This window comes from Orcinus orca, chromosome 19 (assembly GCF_937001465.1).
Source record: "Orcinus orca chromosome 19, mOrcOrc1.1, whole genome shotgun sequence".
In the NCBI taxonomy this organism is placed as follows: domain Eukaryota; kingdom Metazoa; phylum Chordata; class Mammalia; order Artiodactyla; family Delphinidae; genus Orcinus; species Orcinus orca.
This window is the reverse complement of record NC_064577.1, coordinates 42,838,310-42,861,306: the sequence shown is the minus strand read 5'-3', so window position 1 is coordinate 42,861,306 and position 22,997 is coordinate 42,838,310. Positions and strand designations below refer to the sequence as shown.

At 52.4% G+C, this 22,997-nt stretch overlaps 1 protein-coding gene across 1 annotated transcript in view; it reads right to left on the bottom strand.

The window, feature by feature from the left end:
• Window positions 1-22,997, bottom strand: part of PLXDC1 (plexin domain containing 1) — a 65,282-nt gene that overhangs the window by 16,752 nt on the left and 25,533 nt on the right. Inside the window, exons 3-9 of the mRNA XM_004282713.3 lie at window positions 17,812-17,955; window positions 17,451-17,520; window positions 16,722-16,844; window positions 16,001-16,119; window positions 14,963-15,062; window positions 5,781-5,876; window positions 1,549-1,630 (exon numbers count right to left, since the gene is read on the bottom strand). Coding sequence (XP_004282761.1) covers window positions 1,549-1,630; window positions 5,781-5,876; window positions 14,963-15,062; window positions 16,001-16,119; window positions 16,722-16,844; window positions 17,451-17,520; window positions 17,812-17,955 — 734 coding nt within the window. The remainder of the gene's footprint in view (window positions 1-1,548; window positions 1,631-5,780; window positions 5,877-14,962; window positions 15,063-16,000; window positions 16,120-16,721; window positions 16,845-17,450; window positions 17,521-17,811; window positions 17,956-22,997) is intronic.

Here is a 22,997-nt window from a genome sequence, read left to right as displayed (position 1 = left end):
TTTTCTGGGTTTGGGCGTATGCATTAAGTGGGGGTGTATCAAGCCAGGGTTTTGCTTTCATGTGAGCCATTTTGCAGTTCTCATGGCTCAGCTGCTGGTGGACACTGAGTCATGCGGTGGCAGCCAGCCCCGGCGTTCCAGCCTCCTCTGCAGTCATCTGGATGATCTCCCTGTGCTCAGACAGTGACTCTCAAACTTGAAAGTGCACAAGATGGACCACACCGCAAAGCTCCACGCTAGGAAGAACCAACCTGGGGTGTGCCCTGTGTACTCTCTCTGAGGCTCTGTGCCTTTCATGTGAAGGGCCCTGAACACTTTGCAAAAATACTATCTGGTATTTGAGGAGTTAAAATAACAGGCATGTTCCTCACCCACATCTCCCCGAATCACATAACCCCAGCCCATTTTACAGGGAAAACAAACTGAGGCCCCAAGAGAGTGAATAAGAGCACAGCTGTTGGGAAGAACACCTGGGAGGCCAGATGAGCACCCCTTTCTCCTCCCGGCCCAGAGCTGTGTCTTGTGTGCTAGGCCAGCGGCCTATAAAGGCAGTGGCTTCTATTTCTGCACCAGGATACTGGAAAGGAGCAAAGGAAACACTGACAGATTCAGGACAGCTGCAAAGAACTCAGAGCCTCTATAATTTGCAATTTTTCAAGATTGCCTTAAAGGCTCTTGTGGTTCATAGCTTTTCCCACTCTCATGGGAGCCCTAGTCCCCAAAGAAATTCTTTTTTTCCCCCCCGCCATTTATTTCTCTTGGACGGGAGAACAGGGCTCAGATTCTGAGTCTAATCCGTGAGGGAATGATTTCAGAACAAGGAGAGGAAGATGACTTGGATTTAAGAACTTTATGCCTGAGCCTGGATCTCATCCAGAATTTTCCCTGCTTCCAAAACCAAGCAAACACAGCTTTGTCACTTGCTCCAGCTTTCCACAGACGCCTGCAATTCCCACACCCATGGTTTTCAGGCAACCCTTCTGCAGCCTGAGAAAGATCTCGAGGTGCCGATTTGGGGTCATGGGGCTCTCCTCCAATGGCGATGGGTCTTAAGCTCATCCCGTCCCTGAGCCGGCGGATCTCACGCTTGTTTGCAGATGAGGTACCGTGTTAAAATGCAGGTTCTTGGGCTTCTCTCCCAGAGACCTGATGCAGGGGGCCAGGGGTGGGCCCCGAGAATCTGCATGTTTAGCGCAAGCCCTAGGTGATTCTGGGATGCTCACAGCTGTGGACCACTCTTTGAGAAGGCCTGCCAGAGGATGAACCAACCCTCCCAGGTGCGAGGAGGGAGCTGCAGTAGCTGGAATCTCTGAATGGTCTTCCAGAAGTCTAGTGTCACCACAGGGTGACATATAGTCACCTTGATGGGTCACAAGCCTCAGGGAGACACTCACTTTCATGATATTCTTGTCCTAAGTGTCACAGTAGCGCTGGCCAGAGATACCCTCATGTTGGTAATGAGGCCCGAGGCAGGGAGTGGGGCCGTGCCACCAGCTGCCCCCCTGCACAGTCTGCCTGTGGGAATAAGAGGGTGAGCCTGGTACAAACCTCTGGAGGACATGGCACCAGCTGCAGTTGAAGATCAGGTCTGAGGACATGCAGGTGTCGCAGCTCCGATGCTGCAGGCAGGCTGCAAGAGAGAAGGCAGCGGCCCCTCAGTACCAGCCCCTCCACAGGCCTCCAAAAGGTGCAACTTTCCTGAATGCTGGGTCCTTACACAACTCTGGAGGTTCTGACTAGCAGGGACCCTAGAAGTTTTTAATGCCACCCTCACTTGAGTCCAGCCTTGATTCTCTAATTCTCCCTCTCTACCCTCCCTCCCTCCCACCCTTCTTTCCTCCCTCCCTCCCTCCCTCCCTCCCTCCCTTCCTTCCTTCCTCCCTCCCTCCCTCCCTCCCTCCCTTCCTTCCTTCCTTCCCTCCTTCCTTCCTTCCTTTCTTCCCTCCATCCTTCCTTCCTTTTGTCACCAGAGGGTCAGGCCCTGAGCTGGTGCTGGTGATTCAGCAGTAAGACCTGGTACTTTCTTGGGCCTTACAGTCATATGGAAAGACAGACCCTAAGCAGATCATCAAACAAAAATAACTACATAATTATCATCGTGATGAGGTTTACATAGGAAAATTACAGGGCGCCACACGCACGTACAAAGGGATCGCACCTAGTCTGGAAAGTTATACTTCTGGCCTATTGCCTACAATTACGGGGTTGCAAAGGATTTTTTTAAATCGACATATATTGGACATATAACGTCATGTAAGTTTAAGGTGTACAACATATGGATTTGATCCATTTACATCGCTGTATGATCGCCACTGTAGCATTTGCTAACGCCACCATCACTTCACATCAGTATCATTTCTTCCAGTGCTGGGAACAATTAAGATCGAGTCTCTCGGCAAATTTAGTGTTTACAGTTGTGTTGCCTACAATCCCTGGAAAGGATTTAAGATGTCCTGGTTTGACCAGCTAGCACTCCCTGCTCCTAGGGACTGTTTGTGTGGCTGGACTGCCGTCAGAGGCCCGCTCCTGGCCTCTCCAGCTCCTCCCAGGGAAGTCTGGGGGCTGAGTTATTGAGAGTAAACCAGGCCAGGCATACGGAATTCCATTCCTTTCCTCTCCCTCTCCTCTTGGAAGTGAGCTATTCCCAGGGGGTATGCTGACCTCTGCTCATCCAAGCTTAAATCTTCCCTGGAGAGTTACCTGACCTGTTGGTGCCTTGGTACCTCACTTGTAAAAGAGGGATCAGGATGCTGTCTGTGTGGGAGGCCAGCTGTGAGAGGGTTTATAACAGAGCTGGCCACACGGTGAGCCAGTGAATATGCTATTTGTTATCGACTCTGGTCCTTCATTCCCCTCAGTATACCTATCAGGTGCTCATTCACTCATGTATTCTTTCAACAAATATTTATTGAGCGTCTACCCCAGGCCCGGCACTGTCCCAATGCTGGAGATGCAGCGTGAACAGGAAAAGACAGAAGCACTGCCCACATGGAACCTGCAGTCCAGTGGAGGAGACAGCCAACGAATACACAGACAAACAGATCCACCCTAGGGTTGCCAGTGGTGAGAAGGGCTGGGAGAAAAGCGGATCAGGACAGGGAGGTGGAATGACGGTGGGGGATGTGTTTTACTCAGGGAGGTTGGGGAAGGCCTCTGAGGAGACTGAGAGAGCGAGGAAGCCAGCCTGGCAGCTCTCCCGGGAGAGAAGTCCAAGCAGAGGGACCTCTGTGTGCAGAGGCCCGGGAGGAACACATCCCAGGGATGCTCCCAACAGCTGTCAGCACGCTGGCCGGCTCAGCAGAGTGGAGAGCTGGAAGGTGGTAGGAATGGGGAGGAGGGGCAGCTGGGGCCTACCCGGGCAGGGCAAGGGTGGAGAGCAGGCAAGCTAGTGGGAGCAGCTGCTGGAGGGTGCGTGGACCCCCGGCAGAGAGGGCCCGGGGAGCAGGAGGTATGGGGGCTGGATTTTAAGAGTTGTTCACTTGCTTAAATGCTGCCCACTTAAGTGAACCAGAATGACCTCAGAGTGGCGAGCAGCTGCCACAAAGCCCATGCATTTTATTATAAGGACAGACAGGCACTGACCCGGAATAGCTGTGTGCAACGTAAGGGCTCATCTGATGAGCAGCTGAACAGAACATGTTGGTAGCAGCCAGAAGTGACCACTAACTACAGAACATGACCACTCACTCACGAGACATCACATACATTTCTTCTCTCTGTGAGTTTTCATGGGCCTGGGCCACAGTCCATTAATGAGGGAATCAGTTTGTGTTCTGTGGACCCCCAACAAGGTGGCAGGTGGTAACCAGCCCTTGGTGAGTGGGAGAAAAGCTGCTGTGGGCACGGCGTGGTCACCTTCAGTCACCTTGTGGGAGGGACGAGCTGTAGGTGGCACTGTGTCCTTTTGTCTACCGGGGCTTTGCAGGCTTTGGAAGGGTGGAGGAAAAGACACCGGCAGAGAATAAGCAGGGACCGACTTGGCCCAAGAACAAGAGAGCTCTGGCGCGTCCAGAGGGTCTAGAACAGCGCCCAGCACGTGGTAGGCAGTTAACAAAAGTTTATGGAATCGATGAATAGTTGCTTTTGTTATCCCCATTTTACAGAGGAGGAAACTGAGGCTTGGAGAGTCACAGAGCTAAGAGTGGCAGGTCTGGGTTTGAACGAAGGTCTGTCTGAGCCGAGAGACTGAGCTCCTAGTCTCGAGGTCCCGCTGTGGGAATCCCCCTCCCCAGCTCCCACCTTCACCCCAGGCCACCTTTTCATGAGTCTCTTCTAGAAGAGGGACCAGCCATGGAGTGCTATGGCTTGAAAACAGTCCAGCCACACCTCTGGAAGAATTTTGGCTAAAAGTCCTCCCCTACCCAAAGGTAAGGGAGAAAGCCTGGGGCTGTGGAGTGCAGAGTTTTCTGAGGACAAAGCAAACCTGCCTCCCAGGGGTTCAAATCACAGCCCTGGTAGCACTGTCCCTTCCCCTACATGGGAGCCCATGATCATTCCCAAGGACTCTGGAGACCCCTTAAATGGCTCCAGTCAAACAGAAAAAACCCTGGGAGCCTCGTGGGATATTCATAAAACCCACTGACCTTTATTTCTCATCTGCATTTCAGATGTCCTGTGTGCTATTAAATGCTCACAGAATTCACTGGAGGGGTGGGAAGTGGCTTCAATGTACAGACAGTGTCCCAGAAACGCATTCCCAGGACGTTTCACGTCTTCCGCCCCAGCAGTTAGCCCTGCCCTTGGATGTCCTTGTTCCCAAATGCAGTGTATTCATTCCTGGGTTTGCTCTCACCAGTCCTCGAGGAAGCCCTGCCTAGGGGGAGGGCCACTAGGGTGGGGGCGGGGCTGGAACCGCAGGTTTCCTTGTCCTGTGACTAGGGGTCAGGGACCGGCCTCTTTTCCAGGGGAGGACACCTGCTGGGACGTGGCCTGGCATTCTAGAAGACCCTTCCTCCTCCTCTTCTTTCTTCAACCCCTGCTCCCAGAACCTCCAGGGAAGAGGAAGAGGGGGAAAGAGAGGTAAGAAATGCCCCAGAAGGCAGGGAGAAGGCCGTGGCTTCAGAGGGAAGCTGGGAGGTACCATGAAATGGGAGAAGAGATGAAAACTTTCTTTAAAACTAGAACGAGAGCGCTGTCCTTCCCTCACTCTCCCCAGACGCCCTGAGCACATCCTGAAGAACATCCCACCCCGATCCCGCGGGGTCCGCAGCAGCGGCTGGGGCCCCAGCCATGGTGTGCCTTCAACGGCAGGTGAGTGGGGTACAGAAGAGGGACAGGACCAGGCCCCCTGGATCTTGGAGGGCTACTGGCTAAATCCCTCTACTGCCTCCTGCCTGTGGATGCCAGCAACATGCCTCCTCTAAGGAAAATACAATGATAAACTTATGGACCCATTCAGTTCCTGAATTATCTTTTCTGGGAGCTCAGTCTAAGTTCTCAGAGGTACCTCTTTCCTGGGTTTCAATTATGTGTTAATAACAATAGCTGTCATGTATCAAGCACAAGCCGTGCCCTGGGCCTGGGATGTGCCAGTTAATGTCTGAGCTTTCATTTACATCCTCAGCTCTGCCTACTGTAGTTCTAACCCTTACTGTAGCCCTGGGAGGGAGGTGGTGTTAGGCCCATGTTACAAATGAGAAATGGACGCCCAGAGAGGTTAGGTGGTGGTACCCAGACAGGGGACAGTGGTGGGCCTGGGATGGAACTCAGTCTGACTCCAAAGCTCTTTCCAAGATGGTGGAATGCCTCCCCCCTCATCAGTGGGAACAACCCCTAATTACTTGGTAATGGGGTGAACTCCACAGCAGATGTGCTGGTGACCTTGCTGGGGTCCAGCTCCACACGGTGGTATTCGAAGATGGTCCTTCGCCGAGATTCTGAAACATAGGCAGAGCCTGTCATCAGGAGCAGCTCATGGCCAGAGGGCTTTGGGGCCTGGACCTGGAGCCTGACAGGTGGGTAAGAGATTGTAGTGAGTGGAACGGGGAGTTAGTATGCAGCCACTGAGGGCAGGAAGTAGACCCATCATCCTGGGATAATGGTGTTGAAACTGTGGGGAGACAGGAGAACAGGAGTTGGCCTTGAGGGGAGAGCTTTGTGTTATAAGCAGATTAATAACGCAGAGGCCGGGCTGTTCCTGGGGTCAGGACACAGGGGGTCCACACTTTCCCACGCCTCTGTGACTTTACAGCTGCTGTTCCCTTGATCCATAATGCTCTTCCACCCTTTCTCTTCTTCTCCAGCTCACCCTTCCAGATCCAGCTCAGGGCCACTTCCTCTGAGCACCCACTCTAGACCAGCTGCCTCTTATCACCCCCTCTGTCCTGTGCCCTCCTCTCACTGCACTTACATTGTGTGGTCATTAGGGTTGATTTGGAGGGTGGGGACCATTCGACTATGGTCACCAGGTCCCGAACCTGACCCACAGTGAGCACTCTGCAAATGTCTGCAGATGGACAGGCTGACCTTGGAGAACCTCTCCTCTCCTTGATGCAGGGGACAGCAAGTTTCAGGGCCTGGAGCCAGGCTTATGTCCTGCCTCGCTCCCTGCAGAAACTTCCTACAGGACCTCAGAGTCAAGAGCCCTGAGTTCTGAGTCAAGTTCTGCTCCTGACAAGCAGGATAACCTTAGGGCCTCGGTTTTTTGTCTGTGAAATGCATCTTCTTTCATGACCCTGCCTCCCTGGCCACACAGTGATTGGTCCAGGGCTGGGCATCTGATGAAGTCAGACCAATCAGAGACCTTCCCTGGGACTTTTAAACTATAACCAGAAGGCCCTTTGCTCTCCAGTAAATACTGCTAAGAAGATGCAAGCTCGGCGTCCATGAATGGCCATGGTTCCAGTCTCAAGGGGAAAGCCAGAGGATGAAGCCACCTCGTGGAGAGAAACTGGTGGCATTCCAGGCTCTGGAGTCCCCAGACCTGCCCTGGTCCTATCTTCCCAGTTGTTGGCTCTTCCTTTGGTTCTTTGGGCTACTTCAGTATCCCCAGTGCACTCCTTTTCTCACTCAGCTGAAGGTGATTTGGAGAAAAGTTTCCCGAGGTGGTAGCAACACTCAGTGGGGGCATCCATGAAAAGGAGGGTGTCCTGTGCAACTGCTGGGTGGCCCATCCTGAATGAAGGATCGAGGGGAGCATCCACTGCTCAAAAGAACATCTCAGCTACGTTTCTGTAATTTATTTATCCTCAATTTTGGAACCGTTCCCTCCTACTTAACCCAGGATTGAACCCCAGGTGGTCTGACCCAAAGCGTGCTCTCTTCGCACCACACCCCACTGTCCTGCCGCAGAGCCTGGAGACACCTCAGCCCCTGAAGCATCCGCGACCACAAAATACCCTTGAAACGTTCTGTGCAATGAAAAGGAAACTGCTCCGGCGCTGGTGGCCGCAGCACTACCCCGGAACTAAACAGGAATCTGCAGTCCACCTCGGAGGCCTGTGCTTGAAATGCAAGCACTACCCACTCACAGGTGTGCGCGTGTGCGCGCGCGCGCTCACACACACACACACACACACACACACACACACACAGATTTCTTCTAATACAAGAAAGGTCCTTTGCCAAGCAGGGGTGGGTCTGAAGGAGACTGGGGTGAGGAAGGGCACTTTTCCGTAATTCAGCTGCCCAGAAGAGGCACCCATTTTCAATTCACCAAAGGCCCACATGTGCTGCAGGGCCCTCCCTGGGTGACACCAACTGCTCTGCGAAGGTGGACTGGGCTTTGGGTGAGCCTGCAGGATGTGAGACATTGGGTGGAGGATGGGGAAGTTCCAGGCAGCCTTTCACAGCTCCATCCCACCCACTACCCCCAGAAGCCATCTCTCCTAAAGAATTACCCCTTTTAACACTGAAATGGAATAGGATACAAAATAAAGGTGAAATTTCAGGTCTTCCGAGGTGCCTGAGGCCATGGGGTCTGGACTCTGCGTAAACATTTCTTTCTTAATCTGCCTCGTCTTTCCAGGCTGAGTTCAAATGACAGGCCCCCCTTGAAGACATCCCCCACCCTTGGGTGCAGTTAGTGGCCCCTCCACAGCCTCCTGTGCACTGTCCAGTGTCATCTGTTTCACAAACATTTACTTTGCTGGCTACCTCCCCCAAGGCTATGAGCTCCCCAAGAGCAGAGCCTACAAGTTATATGTCTCTGTCCCCCAGCCCCTCGCACCAGGCCCTGCACAGAACAGGGTCTCAAGAGACGACTGTGAATGAATGAATGGCTTACAAATAGTCAGGAAAACCCCAGCAACTTATTATAACTTCAGCCCGCAGCACAAAGGAAGAATGCCCTTCTTCCTCAGCCCACCTCAGATTATGGCCTTTCTCAAAAGGGCAGCCGCCAACGGGCCACAAAAAGTCAGACCCTCCCGAAGTTAGAGCTCAAAGGAGGAGGAGAATTGGCTTTCAGGATTTCTCCACCTGCAAGGATACAGGAGAGAGCCTGCCCTCGGTCAGAAGGCAGGTGAAATAGGAGGACAAAGGGGGTCAGGGTTGGGACATGATAGAGGCACGGACTTGTCAAGGGAGTCGAATTCATGGATAGAGACACACGAACAGCAGCTGGGGAAGGCGGGGCTCCCAGCAAACCCCACACCAGAATCTCGGAATGGGTCTCCCCACCAGCCTACTGGGGAGCAGAGGTGGGGACGTGCCTCAAGTGAGGGTACGGCCAGAGATGATCAGATATCCTCCAAAAAGCAACACAGCCCTACCAGCAAGGGTGGAGGAGATGTGTGTGGTAGGAAGTGGGAGGAGGGTGGGCGGGCTGAAACATATCTCTGATTAAAAATAGCTGCTCACGGGCTCCCCTGGTGGTGCAGTGGTTAAGAATCTGCCTGCCAATGCAGGGGACATGGGTTCAAGCCCTGGGCCGGGAAGATTCCCACATGCCGCGGAGCAACTAAGCCCGTGTGCCACAACTACTGAGCCTGTGCTCTAGAGCCTGAGTGCCACAACTACTGAGCCCATGTGCCACAACTACTGAAGCCTGCACGCCTAGAGCCCGTGCTCTGCAACAAGAGAAGCCACCACAATGAGAAGCCTGCGCGCTGCAACGAAGAGTAGCCCCGGCTCGCTACCACTAAAAAGAAAGCCCGCATGCAGCAACAAAGACCCAAGGCAGCCAAAAAGAAATAAATAGATAAATAAATTTATTTTAAGAAAATAGTTGCTCACTTCAACTGCCAACTTGTACTTTTTTAAGTGTCTGGTTTGGCAATACTTTTATTTCTTGATAAACAGATCCCTTAATATCCCTGCCTGTGTTATTTGTTTTTGGATTATCTCGCCAACATCTGGGGCTTGCCCAAGGACGATGACGTCCATCTGCCTGACCAACAGATCCCTGCTGGAACCAAGACAGTGGCCACCCCAGCGCCACATTTCTGGCAGTTTCAGACGTTTCTGTTTTATCTCTGCTTCCATTCATCAAAGATTCAAAAAACACTAAGGTCCAGACATGGAAAGCCCTGTCATGCAAGCAAGAGATGTTCATGGCTCAAAAGCGAGGTTGGCATGTCCTGTTCTGTTTCCACACCAGACACCAGCAGGGAGAGGGTTGGTTTGGTCAGAAGAAATCAGACTGACAGGTCCAGCCACAAACTTCCCTCCAAAACAGTGGTTACGATACAAAAAAATCTAAGATGGTGGCTCAGGAAAAAGTTTTCGTCTGCTCATTCACATCTTCCTTTGCTCATTTGGTTATTCTTTTAATAATCAGGAATTGAGCCCCATCAGGGGACCCCAGAGACAAACACAATGAGGGTCCTGTATCCCAAGGAGCTTTCAGCCCAGGAGGGGAGGGAGGAGAGACCTCCTCGGCACAGATGCAACGTAGAAAAGGTCAGAGGGAGGAGAGGAGGTGAGAAACGGCAAGGCTCAGGGAGTAGAGTAGAGGGAAAAACAGAAAAGAAAAAAAAAAAACAAAAGTGAAAAACGGGGCGGGGGGGTGGGGAGGGGGAGGGGAGGGGGTGGGGGAGGGGTGGGGGAGGGCCCCAGGATGGATAAAAAGCTACAGTGAAGAGCACTGTAAAGGATCCTTTATCAGGAGCAGGGAGAAGACAAACTGGGCCAGATCTGGTGATGACACCCCCCACCACCACCACTTGGCTTCTCCTTCTCACTCCTCTGCAGCCAGTTCTGGGGCCTCCCCGTTCCCCACCCAGCTGCCCAGCACCAAGGTACAGCACAGGCCTCTGCCACATTTCTCAAGCCTGCTTTTGAAAGGAAAGGAAAGTTCTGGTAAAGGAGAAGGCCCAAGTGTTCAGGCCGTCCAAGGCCATTCTGGGGTCAGCCAAGGGGCGGGCTACAATAAATTAATGAATTAATACAATTCCATTAATTCAGAATCTCTGTCAGCTTTGACGCTGGCTACCCTAAAGTTGCTTTTATACTGTCCATGAAAGAAAGGGTTTCTTAAACAAATGAATAGAGGAAATTATATTGACTTCTGGGGGCCCCTCCAGTCAAATAGTGTATCAGCTACCCTCTATGTTTTGCATGCTTCTTCAAACAGACGCTGCTAATCTGAATCTTTTCTCTGCATCAAAGCGTGCTCTGCAGACTCTGCTCCAAAGCCTGTGGAGCAGTTTCTGCGAGGAAGTAATGGTAAGAGAAACTCTGGCTGTTTTCAGCATTTCTTCCCTCAACCGCAGGAATGAGACTGTGCAGAATTCCCTCCACCCTCAGACAGGGGTGGGAGGAAAGTGTTTGGAGACTGGGGGGAGGAGAGAGTCCCCCAGACAGGGTTCAGGGACTGGGGGATTCTTGAATAGTGGGGAGTAAACTCCACTCCTCACAGGGCCGCAGGCAGGGAGGAACCGAGCTTGGGTACAAGGGCAGTGACATCACTCATTCTGTAGGACAGGTGGGTTGGGACAACGGGAATATTCGAGGTGAATATCCCGGTGATAGGGTCTGTGGACCAGAGGCCTCTACCTGAACTTCTATCATGGTTTTTTGGGATTTATTGTTATTTGCAGCTCAACCAAATTCAAACGAATTCCCTGCTTGCTGGGTTGAATATCAGACCCAGAGGAATCTGATCTCTCAGCCACATAAAAGCCATCACTTCGAAAAGCAGAGGTTGTAGCCCTTTTTTTTTTTTTTTTTTTTTTTTGCGGTAGGCGGGCCTCTCACCGCTGCAGCCTCTCCCGCCACGGAGCACAGGCTCCGGGCGCGCAGGCCCAGCGGCCACGGCCCACGGGCCCAGCCGCTCCGCGGCACGCGAGACCCTCCCGGACTGGGGCACGAACCCGCGCCCTCTGCATCAGCAGGCGGACCCCCAACCACTGCGCCACCAGGGAAGCCCTGTAGCCCATTTTAAAACCCAATGAAGGCCATGGATACTGCCCCAGAAAAATGCAGGCACGTGATATGTTCCATCCGTACCTCTATGTTGCTTCTAAAGTCCCTGCCTGCACCCCCAAGCTAAAAAATATCTGACAAAAAGAGATGCGATTATCAAAGCACTCACCCCCCAAACTCAGATGTCAGGTCCTGTTCCCACTTAGTGTCACCACAGGGCAGGGGACAGGGTCTCTGCTCCACCCATTCCCATCAGCACTCACTCTCGAGCTGCTACTCGTTTTTTGAGCACCTGCCCTGCTGCAGGCACTGGGCTAAGTGCTGGGGCCACGGCCAGCCCCCAAGGAGCTCACAGCCAGTTGGGGAGAATATGGATGAGCCAGACAGTGTCATGAGTTCTATATTAAAGCTTTTAACAAAGTGCCGGGGGGATGGAGGAGGAAGCCGTGAATTCTGCTGCATGGAGGAGGCAACATCTGAGCTGGACCAGTGAATGAGTAGGATTTGCCAAGTGGTAAAAGGACTTTAGGCGGGCGGCATTTCATACGAGGAACTGCATCAGAAAGATGCAGATAGCCCTTGGCATGTTTGGGGAACCCAGGGCATGCAGACCAGTGCTGCGTGGACAGGGTAGTGGGTGACAGGAGGGTCTGGAGATGAGCCTATAAAGGTGGGCTGTGACCATAACATACATGAGAAATATAATGAACACTTGTCTGTTACATACGGAAGTTGTTAAGAGAGTAAATCCTAAGAGTTTTCATCACGAAGGAAAAAATCTATTTTTTTCTGTCTTTAATTTTGCATCTATATGAGGTGGTGGATGTTCACTAAGCTTATTGTAATCATTTCCTGACGTATGTAAGTCAAATCATTATGCTGGACACCTGAAAGTTACACAGTGCTGTATGTCAATTACATCTCAATAAAACTGAAAGAAAAAAAAAAAGTGGGCTGTGCCCAGAATCAAAGGACTTTGAACTGATGCTTTGGGCAACAAGGAGCCAGAGAATGACGTGACCAGATCTGTCTGGCAGTGACAAGAAGGAATGGGGGACAGAGGGCAGGGAGACTGGAGCCCGGGAGCCGCTGGGCAGAGTTTGGGAGTCAGGCGTGGGTTTCGCTTGACGGGTGGACCCAGCACCTCCGAGAGTCACTGAATCCAGCAGCTCCCACAACAGAGCCCTTGAGTCTCCTTCTGGTCTCACAGGACAGGCGCAGCTGCCCTCCTGTTATTTCAGGTGGGCTCTGCTTCCTCCTCCGCCCCTCCTTACCCCACCTCCTCACATCTCCCTGGCTTGCTCTAAAACAGCCTTTCATTCCAGACTCACAGAGGAGCCTCAGATGCACACACTCCTGGGGGATCTGACTTCCTCTAATCCACCCTCATTTAACAGCTGGATCCAACACAGATTTCCTGAGACTCTCCCACTGGGCACAGAGAGAGCCCTGTGAGCTGTGAGGGAGGCACAGACCCCGCCCCGATGATGCATTAATGCATGGGGAGGAGGGTGGCATGGACACCAAGAATGGTCCTTCCTGCAAAGCAGCCTGGGTGTGTGCACAGCCTGGGTGTGTGTGGGTGTTTGGGGAACTGAGGAGGAAAGGAGTCACCCCTCTGGGTGGAATGGGAGTGGGTCAGATTTACAAAGTTTCAATAGTGGACCCCAGGGTTTAAAAAACAGAAGATTTGGGTTTCAGTTCTACCTTTCATAGCTGTGTGAAAGCAAGTCATGCCACCTCTCTTAGCCTCCGTGTCCTCATTTAGAAAGAAACAAATGCACAGACTTCATTTACAATGCTGCGAGGATGATCCAATAAGATACTGTAAAGCTCAGTGTCTAGGGATGGGATTGTAATCGTGTGGTAAGCAGCCTCTAAAATGGCCCCCAGGGCTTCCCTGGTGGCGCAGTGGTTAAGAAACCGCCTGCCAATGCAGGAGACACAGGTTCGAGCCCCAGTCCGGGAAGATCCCACATGTCGCAGAGCAACTAAGCCCGTGCGCCACAACCACTGAGCCTGCGCTCTAGAGCCCGTGAGCCACAACTACTGAAGCCCAGGCGCCTAGAGCCCGTGCTCCACAAGAAGAGAAGCCACCGCAATGAGAAGCCCACGCACCGCAACAAAGAGTAGCCCCCGCTCGCCGCAACTAGAGAAAGCCCGTGTGCAGCAACGAAGACCCAACACAGCCAAAAATAAATAAATAAATAATTTTTTAAAAAATAATAATAAAATAAAATGGCCCCCAATGATCCCTGCCTCCTGGTGTTCACACCCTGTGTAATCCTATCCTGGGTGTGGGTTGGACGTAGTGACTTGCTTCCAACCAGCGGAATATGGCAAAAGCGATAGGACCGCACTTCTAAGATGAGGTTACAAAAAGACTCTGGCTTCCATCTTGCTCACACTCTACCGCTGTCTTCCTTGCCTGCTCTGATGGAAGCCAGTTGCCACGTTGTGAGCCATCCTATGCGGAGGTCCACGTGGCAGGAACTGAAGGGGGACACTGAATCTTGCCACAACCACATGAAAGCTCTTAAAAATGGATCTCCCCCCAGCAGTGGCTGAGGTAACCCTGGGAAACACCTTGAGAACAGCCTGTGAAAGACTCTGAACCAGAGGACCCAGTTAAGTCATGCTTTGCTTCCTGATCCACAGAAACCCTGAGATAATGTGTTTGCTGTTTTAAGCCTCTAAGTTTTGGCATAATTTGTTATGCAGCAGTAGCTAACTAATACAATCAGGGTGATACTGAAACTGTTTAGTAACCAGCTCAGTACAGGCGTTAACCAATCAGAGCAGATGCTGACTGCAGCAACGGAGCAGGGTCTGAGCCACTCGCTAGAGCACTGGGAGTTCAGGGTGGGGACAGTGGAGGGGCAAGTGAAGTGGTGGGAATGAATCTTATGGAAATACACAAGGGCATAAAAGTAGCTATTTGCAAGAATATTCACTGCAGTTGTTGTAGTGAAAGATTGAAACAACTGAAGTCTATGCACAGGGGACTGGTTCAATTAAGGTACATCCACACAATGGGCTATCACACAGCCATTAGGAAGAATGAGACATGTGGTGATGCAGAATGATGGGCAAGATATACTTTGTTCAGGAGCAGAACAGAGGACATCATATGACATCTTTGGTGTTAAATATACGTACGTATACTTACCTGAAGGCTTGTAGCCCTAGAAATACCCTGGGAGCCCTGGTTGCCTCCAGGAAGGGGAATTGGAAGATGGGATCAGGGACAGGAGAGAAACCTAATTTTCCTGTCTCCTGAAACCCCCTGGGATGCCCCTTCTATCAACTGGGGGTGGGGAAGCAATTATGGTTATGTTCTGGGAGGACTCATAAACCCTAATTTGGTGTCTTTGGAGATTTTCTAAATAGAGGGTGTGCTGAGTGGAAGGGCCCTGGCTCTCCTCCCCCTCCGCCACCAGAGCAGTCCCTCCCCCTGGAGATTTTATTGGAAAAACCGGTTCCTCTGCTTGAACGAAGAAAAGTTGTAACTCATTCTGCCCCTTTTCTTCCCTCAGTTCCCACTCAACTCTCCACCACCCCTCCACTCCCTGTCACTGCCATTGCCCCTGCCAACCTGGCTCAGTCTGAGCTGAGTCCAGCCCCATCCAGGGATCTCTGTGGATCCCTGGGGACTCACCTGGTACGTCCGGGGATGGATTGAGAATCATGAAGGCATCTGACAGGCCTGCTTTGACGGGGTGCTGGGACGAGCTGATTTCCAGGACGGGCATAGGGATCTGCAGTGGGAAGAAGAGGCTCTGTCTACCCCCCAAACGCTCTTGGGCCAGCCTAGACTTCCCCTCCGAGCTCCAGACCCATCTGCCTGCTGGGCCTTGCCTCTTGGAGGACTCAGACATCTCAAACCCAATGGGGCCCCATCCAAATTCCAAGTCTTCCCCACACTATCTCCAAACACATTTCCTTTTTCTTTTCTCCCTCTCTGTGAATGGTGCCTCCATGCAGGCCAGAGACCTGGGAGTCACCCTCAGTTCGCACCCCCCTTCATTTCCCTCCTCCTCCGTCTAATACATCTCTAATACATTAGCTTGCTAACTGGCTCTCAAATCTATCCAGTTCTCTCCATCGCCCCCTCCCTACCCCAGGCTGGCATCACCTGTCTCCCATATCATCTCCCAGCATCCCCTCTGAGCCCCAGCCCTCTGCTCTCCACTCTGAAACCAGAGCGTCCTTTTCAAAGGCAAATCCGGTTGTCCCCCTGCGCCCCCCTTCTTGCCCTCACTCTCTCCCCTCCGGCCAGGCTGCCTTCTTGCAGAGGTTTCTACCGGCCATTCTCTGTCCTGCCACAGAGCATGTGTTTTCTCGCTCCTGGAGCACACTTCATTTCTTTGCTTCCTTAGCTCCTACCCATTCTGCAGATTTCAATTCTTTTCCTTGGGAGAGCCTTCCCTGACCCCTGTTCAGGTAAAGAGCCCCGTGAAAGGCTTTCCTGGCATCTCCATTTAGGAGCACTTGTCACAGTGGCAATTCTATACTTGTCCCCACAATTAACACCTATCCCTCCAGCCAGACTCTCAGCTCCACAAAAGTAGGGCCGTCAGCCATCTTATTAACTGCCGTATCCCCGGCACCACGCCCTATGTCTGGCACATTGGAGGATCTCGACAGATAACTGCTGAATGAAAGAAAGGCTGTCTCTGCAGCTGGGCCCACTCACCTCTTTGTAGCCGAATACAATGCGGCCATCTTGGTGCAGAGCTGCCTGGAAGGTGAAGCTGCCCCTGTCCTCCCGGTCCTGGAGGTAGACGTGGTCCCACTGAACAACAAAGACTGTCCCTGGTGAGGAGAGCAGAGACCTGGCTGGACAGGGAGACAGTGAGGGGAGCAGGGCCCTGTGGAAACGGCGGCCAATGTGGATGGGCCACAGCTTGGCTTCCTTAGGGATGATGGGGCAGGAGGCAGGAGCTGGGCAGCCCACAGACAGCCTGACTTCCAAGCTGAAGAGGAACCAGAAAACCCTTCTTCAGCTTCCCCACCCCCAACCAGGTACTGTCATTGACCATCTCCAACCCCAAGCACGCCCTTTCCTTCTTGCCTATCCTGACCCCTTGAGATGAAAAGGAGGAGAAATAGGAGAAGGGGTGGAAGGTAGGTGTTCAAGGGACAACCTGGTGAGAATAAGAAACAGTAAAGGTCTCTGATATTTATTTCACCTCTACTAAGAGCCAAGCGCTTTCATTTCATTATCTCATCAGGTAGCAGGCATTTTTGTCCCCATCTTACAGGTGAGGAAAATGAACACAGAACGTTAGGGTGGCTGTCTTGCTGTGTGACTGTGGGCAAGTCCCTTGCCCTCTCTGGGACTTGGGCTCCTCTAAACGGGCTGGACCAAGGGAGCCCTGGAGCTGGGTGACTTAAACTCTGAGCTCTGATCTCACCATTGTCAAAGTAAGCAACTGTGGAGTTGTCGGAGCGGCCAGGGTTGAAGTTGGCCATCAGAGGAGCCACATACTGAGTAGCCGTGAGCATCCGATGGACCACATCACCCATGAAGATGAAGCCTGGGGTGGGAAGAAGTGTAGACAAATCATCAGAGATGGCCCAGAGGGGTTGCTTCCTCGTGCAGGAAAGAGCAGTGTAGACGGGGCTGGAAGTGCGTCTTGGACCTCCGTCCAGCAGCCTCACATAGTGGGCATGGGTCTAGCATGTATGGAGCTAAAGGGCCCCAGACCAGAAGGTTCTCTCTGCCCCTCCCACCTCTCTCTGTCCCTTGGAAAGTGCACAGGAATCAAAGACAGGCTCCTCATATCAACTGGAAGCCTGGTCCCAGGAAGCAGGCTCTCAGTGCAGTCTCCTCCCTCTCACTTACAGACTCAGAAGCACAGGGGCCAAGGGACTGCCCACAGTGGCCTGCACAGACCCAGAGGGAGAGAAAAACACACACACACAGACATACACACACACACACAAGCAAGTCAGTTGATGTGAGGAAGCTGGGCTGAAACACTGATGACCTCTCTCCTGGGAGTGGGGTCCCAAGAGAGCCACATGTGGGACCCTCCCCAGTCCATCTGTAAAACCCGGTCTCCAGGGAACCTTCCCAGATAGGTCCCAAGTTCTGGCTGAAATCTCCACACCCTCTCCCAGTCCCACAGACAAGGCCTTACCTCCGGTTGCTATGGTGATCTGCCGCAGAGGATGCCCGTAGAAAGGGAAATCAAAGGACAAGACCACTCTCTGCAGGGGATGGGAGAGAATCAGCATGGGCCAACCTGCAGGCCAGAGGGCTGGGCATCCACACTGCCCCATGCTTATCTGGATGGGACTGGTGGGGGGATGGGCACAGGCATGTCCAGGGCAGTACCACAGGAGGGCGCTCCAACTCTGGCAAAGCCCCCCAGGGTCCCCTGGAAAGCACTTCCCAGACCACAGACCTCAGGCCACAAGCCATGCCCACTGACCAGGTGTGGCGGGCTGGCCCCCAGCCTCCCAGCCCAGGGCAGCGTTGCCAGGGACTGGGGCACTCACCGAAGCCTGCCGGTGGGTGTTGGAGAGGATTCGGTGAACTTTCACTTGGCTCTGGTTGGCCTTGGCCACGTCCACCCACAACTCCCGGCTGCGGGGCTCGCTGGGACCATAGAGACGGGACACATAGTAGCTGTGGTTGTCCTCCTGTCGTTATCCAAGACAGAGCCCACAGGAGGCATGAGGAATCAGGATGCCAAGAACCACAGAGTCTGGATACAAGATTTCATGGCCCTCCCAGGGGGGCAGACCGTGGCCCAGAGCTGGTTCAGGCCTGGGAGCCCTTTGGCCCTGGAGAGCTCAGTACCTGCTCCCTAGCCATGCCCCCAACAGCTCTGGCCCCAGCTAAATCCATACCTGCTGTAGCCATGCTCCACCCTGCCATCCCCAAGACAGGCCAGGAGGCTTCTCCTACAGCCCCTGAGTCCCCCGCAGAACACACCCAAGGCACAGCTCAACTTGGGAGGTGAGGGAGCAACAGGCAAGGCAGCCCCAAACAGAGCCCTTGTCTTCAGGGAGCTCCCAGACTGAGGGGGAGACATAGCCCCCTTCCCTGGGGAGCACCCAGTTTAGGGGAGAAGAAAAAACTGGATTCAGAAGCCACCAGTCTAAAGATGTTGATCTTGGGGCGTTGCTTGGGGCATTGCTAGTCTGATGGAGCAGGTGGGACTTATACAAACAGAATACACAGACACAGACCCTCCAGCAGAGAGATAAGACAGGGCCCATGTCAGTCACTAAAGGCTTGAGAGACGGGAGAGAAGCGGCAATGATGCCTTCGGGACGTATTTTTAAGCTTTACTATGTGCCTGATGGGGACAAAATAAAAGAACAAGCCAGAACCCAGAGGGCTGGGGGTTAACTCTGTAAAGCCTCTCCTGTACAGGAGCATTTAGGGGCAGGATTTAAAGGAGGCTGGACATGGTCAGCAGAAGGTATGGAAGAGCCCAGGGAGGAGGCAATGTCAGAGCATTTCAGCCCATCCGGGAGTACCAGCCACCAGCCGTAGGAGGAGAAGAGGCAGAGTGGGCAGGTCCACTCGGCCGCTGCCAGAGAAGTGGAGCTGCTGACTCGTGCGGAGCCCTGGCGGGTCATTAATCAGGCTGTCAGGCTGCAGTGGCCGCAGACACAGCAGAGCCGACCATGTTCTCCCTGCCAAGCTGCCAGCTGCCCAGCCAGCCCTTGCCCTGGGCCCAGCACGAGCAGGGCCGAGGGATGCCTGCTCTCTCCACCCGCCCGGAGACAGACTCTGCTCTTCTGACGAGTGACACACTCTGGGGACCTGGGGTCGGGGCAGGGCTGGGGGAAGACGAGCAGGAGAAACATGGGGCTGGGGGTAGATTTCCCACTGCCACTGCCTGGTGCCTCCCCTCCAGCCTCTAGACTGCCGGCCCCTCCACCCATCCTTAGCACGGACATCAAACAAATCTAAACAAATCTAAAACACATACGAGGCCACAGCCCTCTGCTTACAAGCCATCGGGGGCTCCCACTGCCCTCGAGACAAAATCCAAACTGCAGCCTCACATACGAGGTCTCACCGTGAGCCAGCCCCACCTTCTCTCTAGCTTCACTTCTCTCTCCCTCTCCTTCGCCTGTGCCTCCTTGTGCACCCACTCACCAGACTGACCCCCCGACAGTCTGAGGCCACCAGTGCTCACTCATGCCTTTGCACACGCTGGTCCTCCTGCCTAGAATGACCTTGCTTTCTCCCCGTGGCAGATTCCTACTTCTTCAATGCACAGCTTAAACATCACCTTCTTATTGATCTCCTCCCCCAACTTGCCCAGTGAGGACCTCCACCGTCCACAGGAGTCCTCCAGGGCTGACTCATGGGTACAGTTTGTGAGAGTCACATGGGCCCATGCTTGCTGGCTTTCTGAAATTACTCATGAAGCCACCTGAGGGGGTCACCCTGATGCCACCACCTCTGGGGTGCCCATGCCAAGGATGCTGCCTCCCATTGCCGTCACAGTCACTTACCCTGGGGTCCCAGAAGATGCCCAGAGGAGGAACCGCTGCCCCCCAGTTTGCCCGTGGGCACCGGGGCAACTGTGCTTATGCCCTGAGCTCACAGCTTCCCTCAGGAAAGCGGCCCCTTCACCTTCTGCTTCTCCCCTGCCCCACAAGAGACCAGATGCCACGTCTTTTCTCCCTGGGTCTCCATCTCTCCTATCTCCATCCATCTCTGCTGGGGTCCCCACCTTGACCAAAAAAAAAAAAACAACCAAAAAAATTACCTGCCACCACTATTGAAAACAGTAGGGAGGTCCCTCAGAAAACTAAAAACAGAATTATGATCCAGCAATCCCATTCCTGGGCATATATCCAGACGAAACTGCACTTCAAAAAGATACACGCACCCCTATGTTCATAGCAGCACTATTTACAACAGCCAAGACATGGAAACAACCTAAATGTCCATCTACCGATGAATGGATAAAGATGTGGTACATATATACAATGGAATACTACTCAGCCATAAAAAAGCATGAAATAATGCCATTTGTAGCAACATGGATGCAACTAGAGATTATCATGCCAAGTGAAGTAAGTCAGAAAGACAGGGCTTCCCGGGTGGCGCAGTGGTTAAAAATCTGCCTGCCAATGCAGGGGACACGGGTTCGAGCCCTGGTCTGGGAAGATCCCACATGACGCGGAGCAACAAAGCCCGCGAGCCACAACTACTGAAGCCTGCACGCCTAGAGTCCGTGCTCTGCAACAAGGGAAGCCACTGCAATGAGAAGCCCGCGCACCGCGACGAAGAGTAGCCCCCACCCGTCACAACTAGAGAAAGCCAGTGCACAGCAGTGAAGACCCAACGCAGCCAAAAATAAGTAAATATATTTTTAAAAAAGAGAAAGACAAATACCACATGATATCACTAATATATGGAATCTAAAATATGACACAAATGAACCTGTCTACAAAACAGAAACAGACTCACAGACATAGAGAACAGACTTGTGGTTGCCAAGGGTGAGGGGAGGTGTGGGAGGGATGTGGGAGTTTGTGATTAGCAGATACAAACTATTATATATAGAATGGATACACAACAAGGTCCTACTGTATAGCACAGGAAACTCTATTCAATATCCTGAGATAAACCGTAATGGAAAAGAATATAAAAAAGAATGCACATGTATGTATAACTGAATCACTTTGCTGCACAGCAGAAATTAACACAACATTGTAAATCAACTTTACTTCAATTAAAAAAAAAAAAATCACCGGCCAAGAAACAAAGCCCCTTGCACACAAACTCATGCAAAGACATGTGAACAAAGGTGCCCAAGAGAAGAGTCTGAGGGCCCACAGCCTGCTTCCTGGGAGTCACATGGTGAGCAGTTTTTAATCCACCTCAAAGCAAAAACAACAGGGGGCCCTGACCAACACTGTGCATTTGACAGTCTGCAGGACTCCAGCGCCAAAGCCAGTTTAGGTTCAGCTGCATGGCTACAGCTCAACTCTTCTCTCCACTAGCTCCAACCAAGGAGTGGTTTATTAAAGGGCATCCGTCAGCCTAAACTTTTGCCTGAAGAAAGGAAACCAAGTTTAGATGCTATTCAGCCCATCCTTTAAATGTCTACTCCCACTGCCACCGCCACCCCCAACCCCCAACTCTGAGCCCCTGACACATAGGGACAGGCAAGATCACCTCTGCAGCCACGGCTCAAGGTCCCTGAATCCTTGATGCCTGGGGAGTGTTTGCCAAGGCGAGGCGAGGCCTGTTCTGGGAGTCCAGAACCTTCCTTTTGCCCTTTTATAGGAGAAGAAAGAGGGACCAGTGCCTGGCACAGTCAAAATTTTGGAAGTAAACCTGCCTCTCTAATTCCTAGGCTGTCTTATTATGACCTGTCAGGGAGGGGGACGTGAGTGACCAACAGAGCAAAGTAGCATCTAGGTGGCACTCTAGTCCTTTTGAACGCACAGAAGGTTTAACTGTGTCCTGCAAAAAGCTTTGTTCAAGTCCTAACCCCCGTACCTTGAATGTGACCTTATATGGAAAGAGAGTCTTTGCAAATGTAATTAAGATGAGGTCATACTGGATTAGGGTGGGCCCGACTACAGGTGTCCTAGTAAAAGAAAGGAGAGGGAGATTTAGATACAGAGACACAGAGGGGACACCGGGAAGAAGGCCATGTGACAATAGAGGCAGCGATTGGAGTGATGCAGTTTACAAACCATGAAACACCAAGGATGACTGGGGACCACCAGAAACTAGGAATAGTCAAGGAAGGATTCTTCCCTAGCCTTCAGAGTGAGCGTGGCCTTGCTGACACCTCGATTCAGACTTCTGGCCTCCGAAACTGTGAGACAATAAATTTCTATTGTCTTAAGCCGCCAAGTTTGTGATATTTTGTCATGGCAGCCCTAGGAGGCTAATACACAGGTGTGTGTTGCTCTGCCTCAAGTGGGGCAACGCTGAATGTTTCCCCTTTCACGTCACCGCCATGTTTAGAACATTCTGTGGCTTCCCAGCTGTACTCAGATTGAAGGCCACGCTCCTCACCATGACCTACAAGGCTCTGTGGGGCCAACTCTAGACACTGCTTACCCAATATTCATTACCCCTCTTTTTTATTAATAGCACATTGATTTTGTAGCAAGCAAATTTGACTGCTTGTCCCTCTTGCCCTTGCCCTTCTCCTTATTCCTGCCTGGAATGCAGATGTGATGACTGCAGCTTCAACAGCCATCTTGTGAGCATAAGGACAAGAGCCACATCCTAACGCTAGTGGATTGGAGAGTTAGACAGAACCTAGGTGCCTGGAGGGATGCTCGTTAAGTCCTCGGATTCAGCACTCTGTTATATGCAAACATGAATTCTTCCTGATGCATAGCAGTCTGGCCCCAACCCACCACCTCTACCTTCCCCCTTGCTCTCCATGCTCCAGCCCTGTTGGGCTTCTCTCAATTCCTGAAATCACCAAGTGCTTGTCTGTCTCAGGACCTCGGTACTTCCTGTATCTCCAAACCTCTTTCTCATTCAGTTCCGAAGCTGACTCTTCTCTGTCCTTCAGACCTCAGCTCAGTGGTCCTTCCTGACGCCCCCGTTACACTCTCGTTGCACCTCAGGCTTCTCCCTCTCAATGTGTTGTACACTTGTGATGACTGACTTGACTTTTTTTTTTTTTTTTGGCTGTGCTGTGCAGCTTGTAGGATCTTAATTCCCCAACCAGGGATTG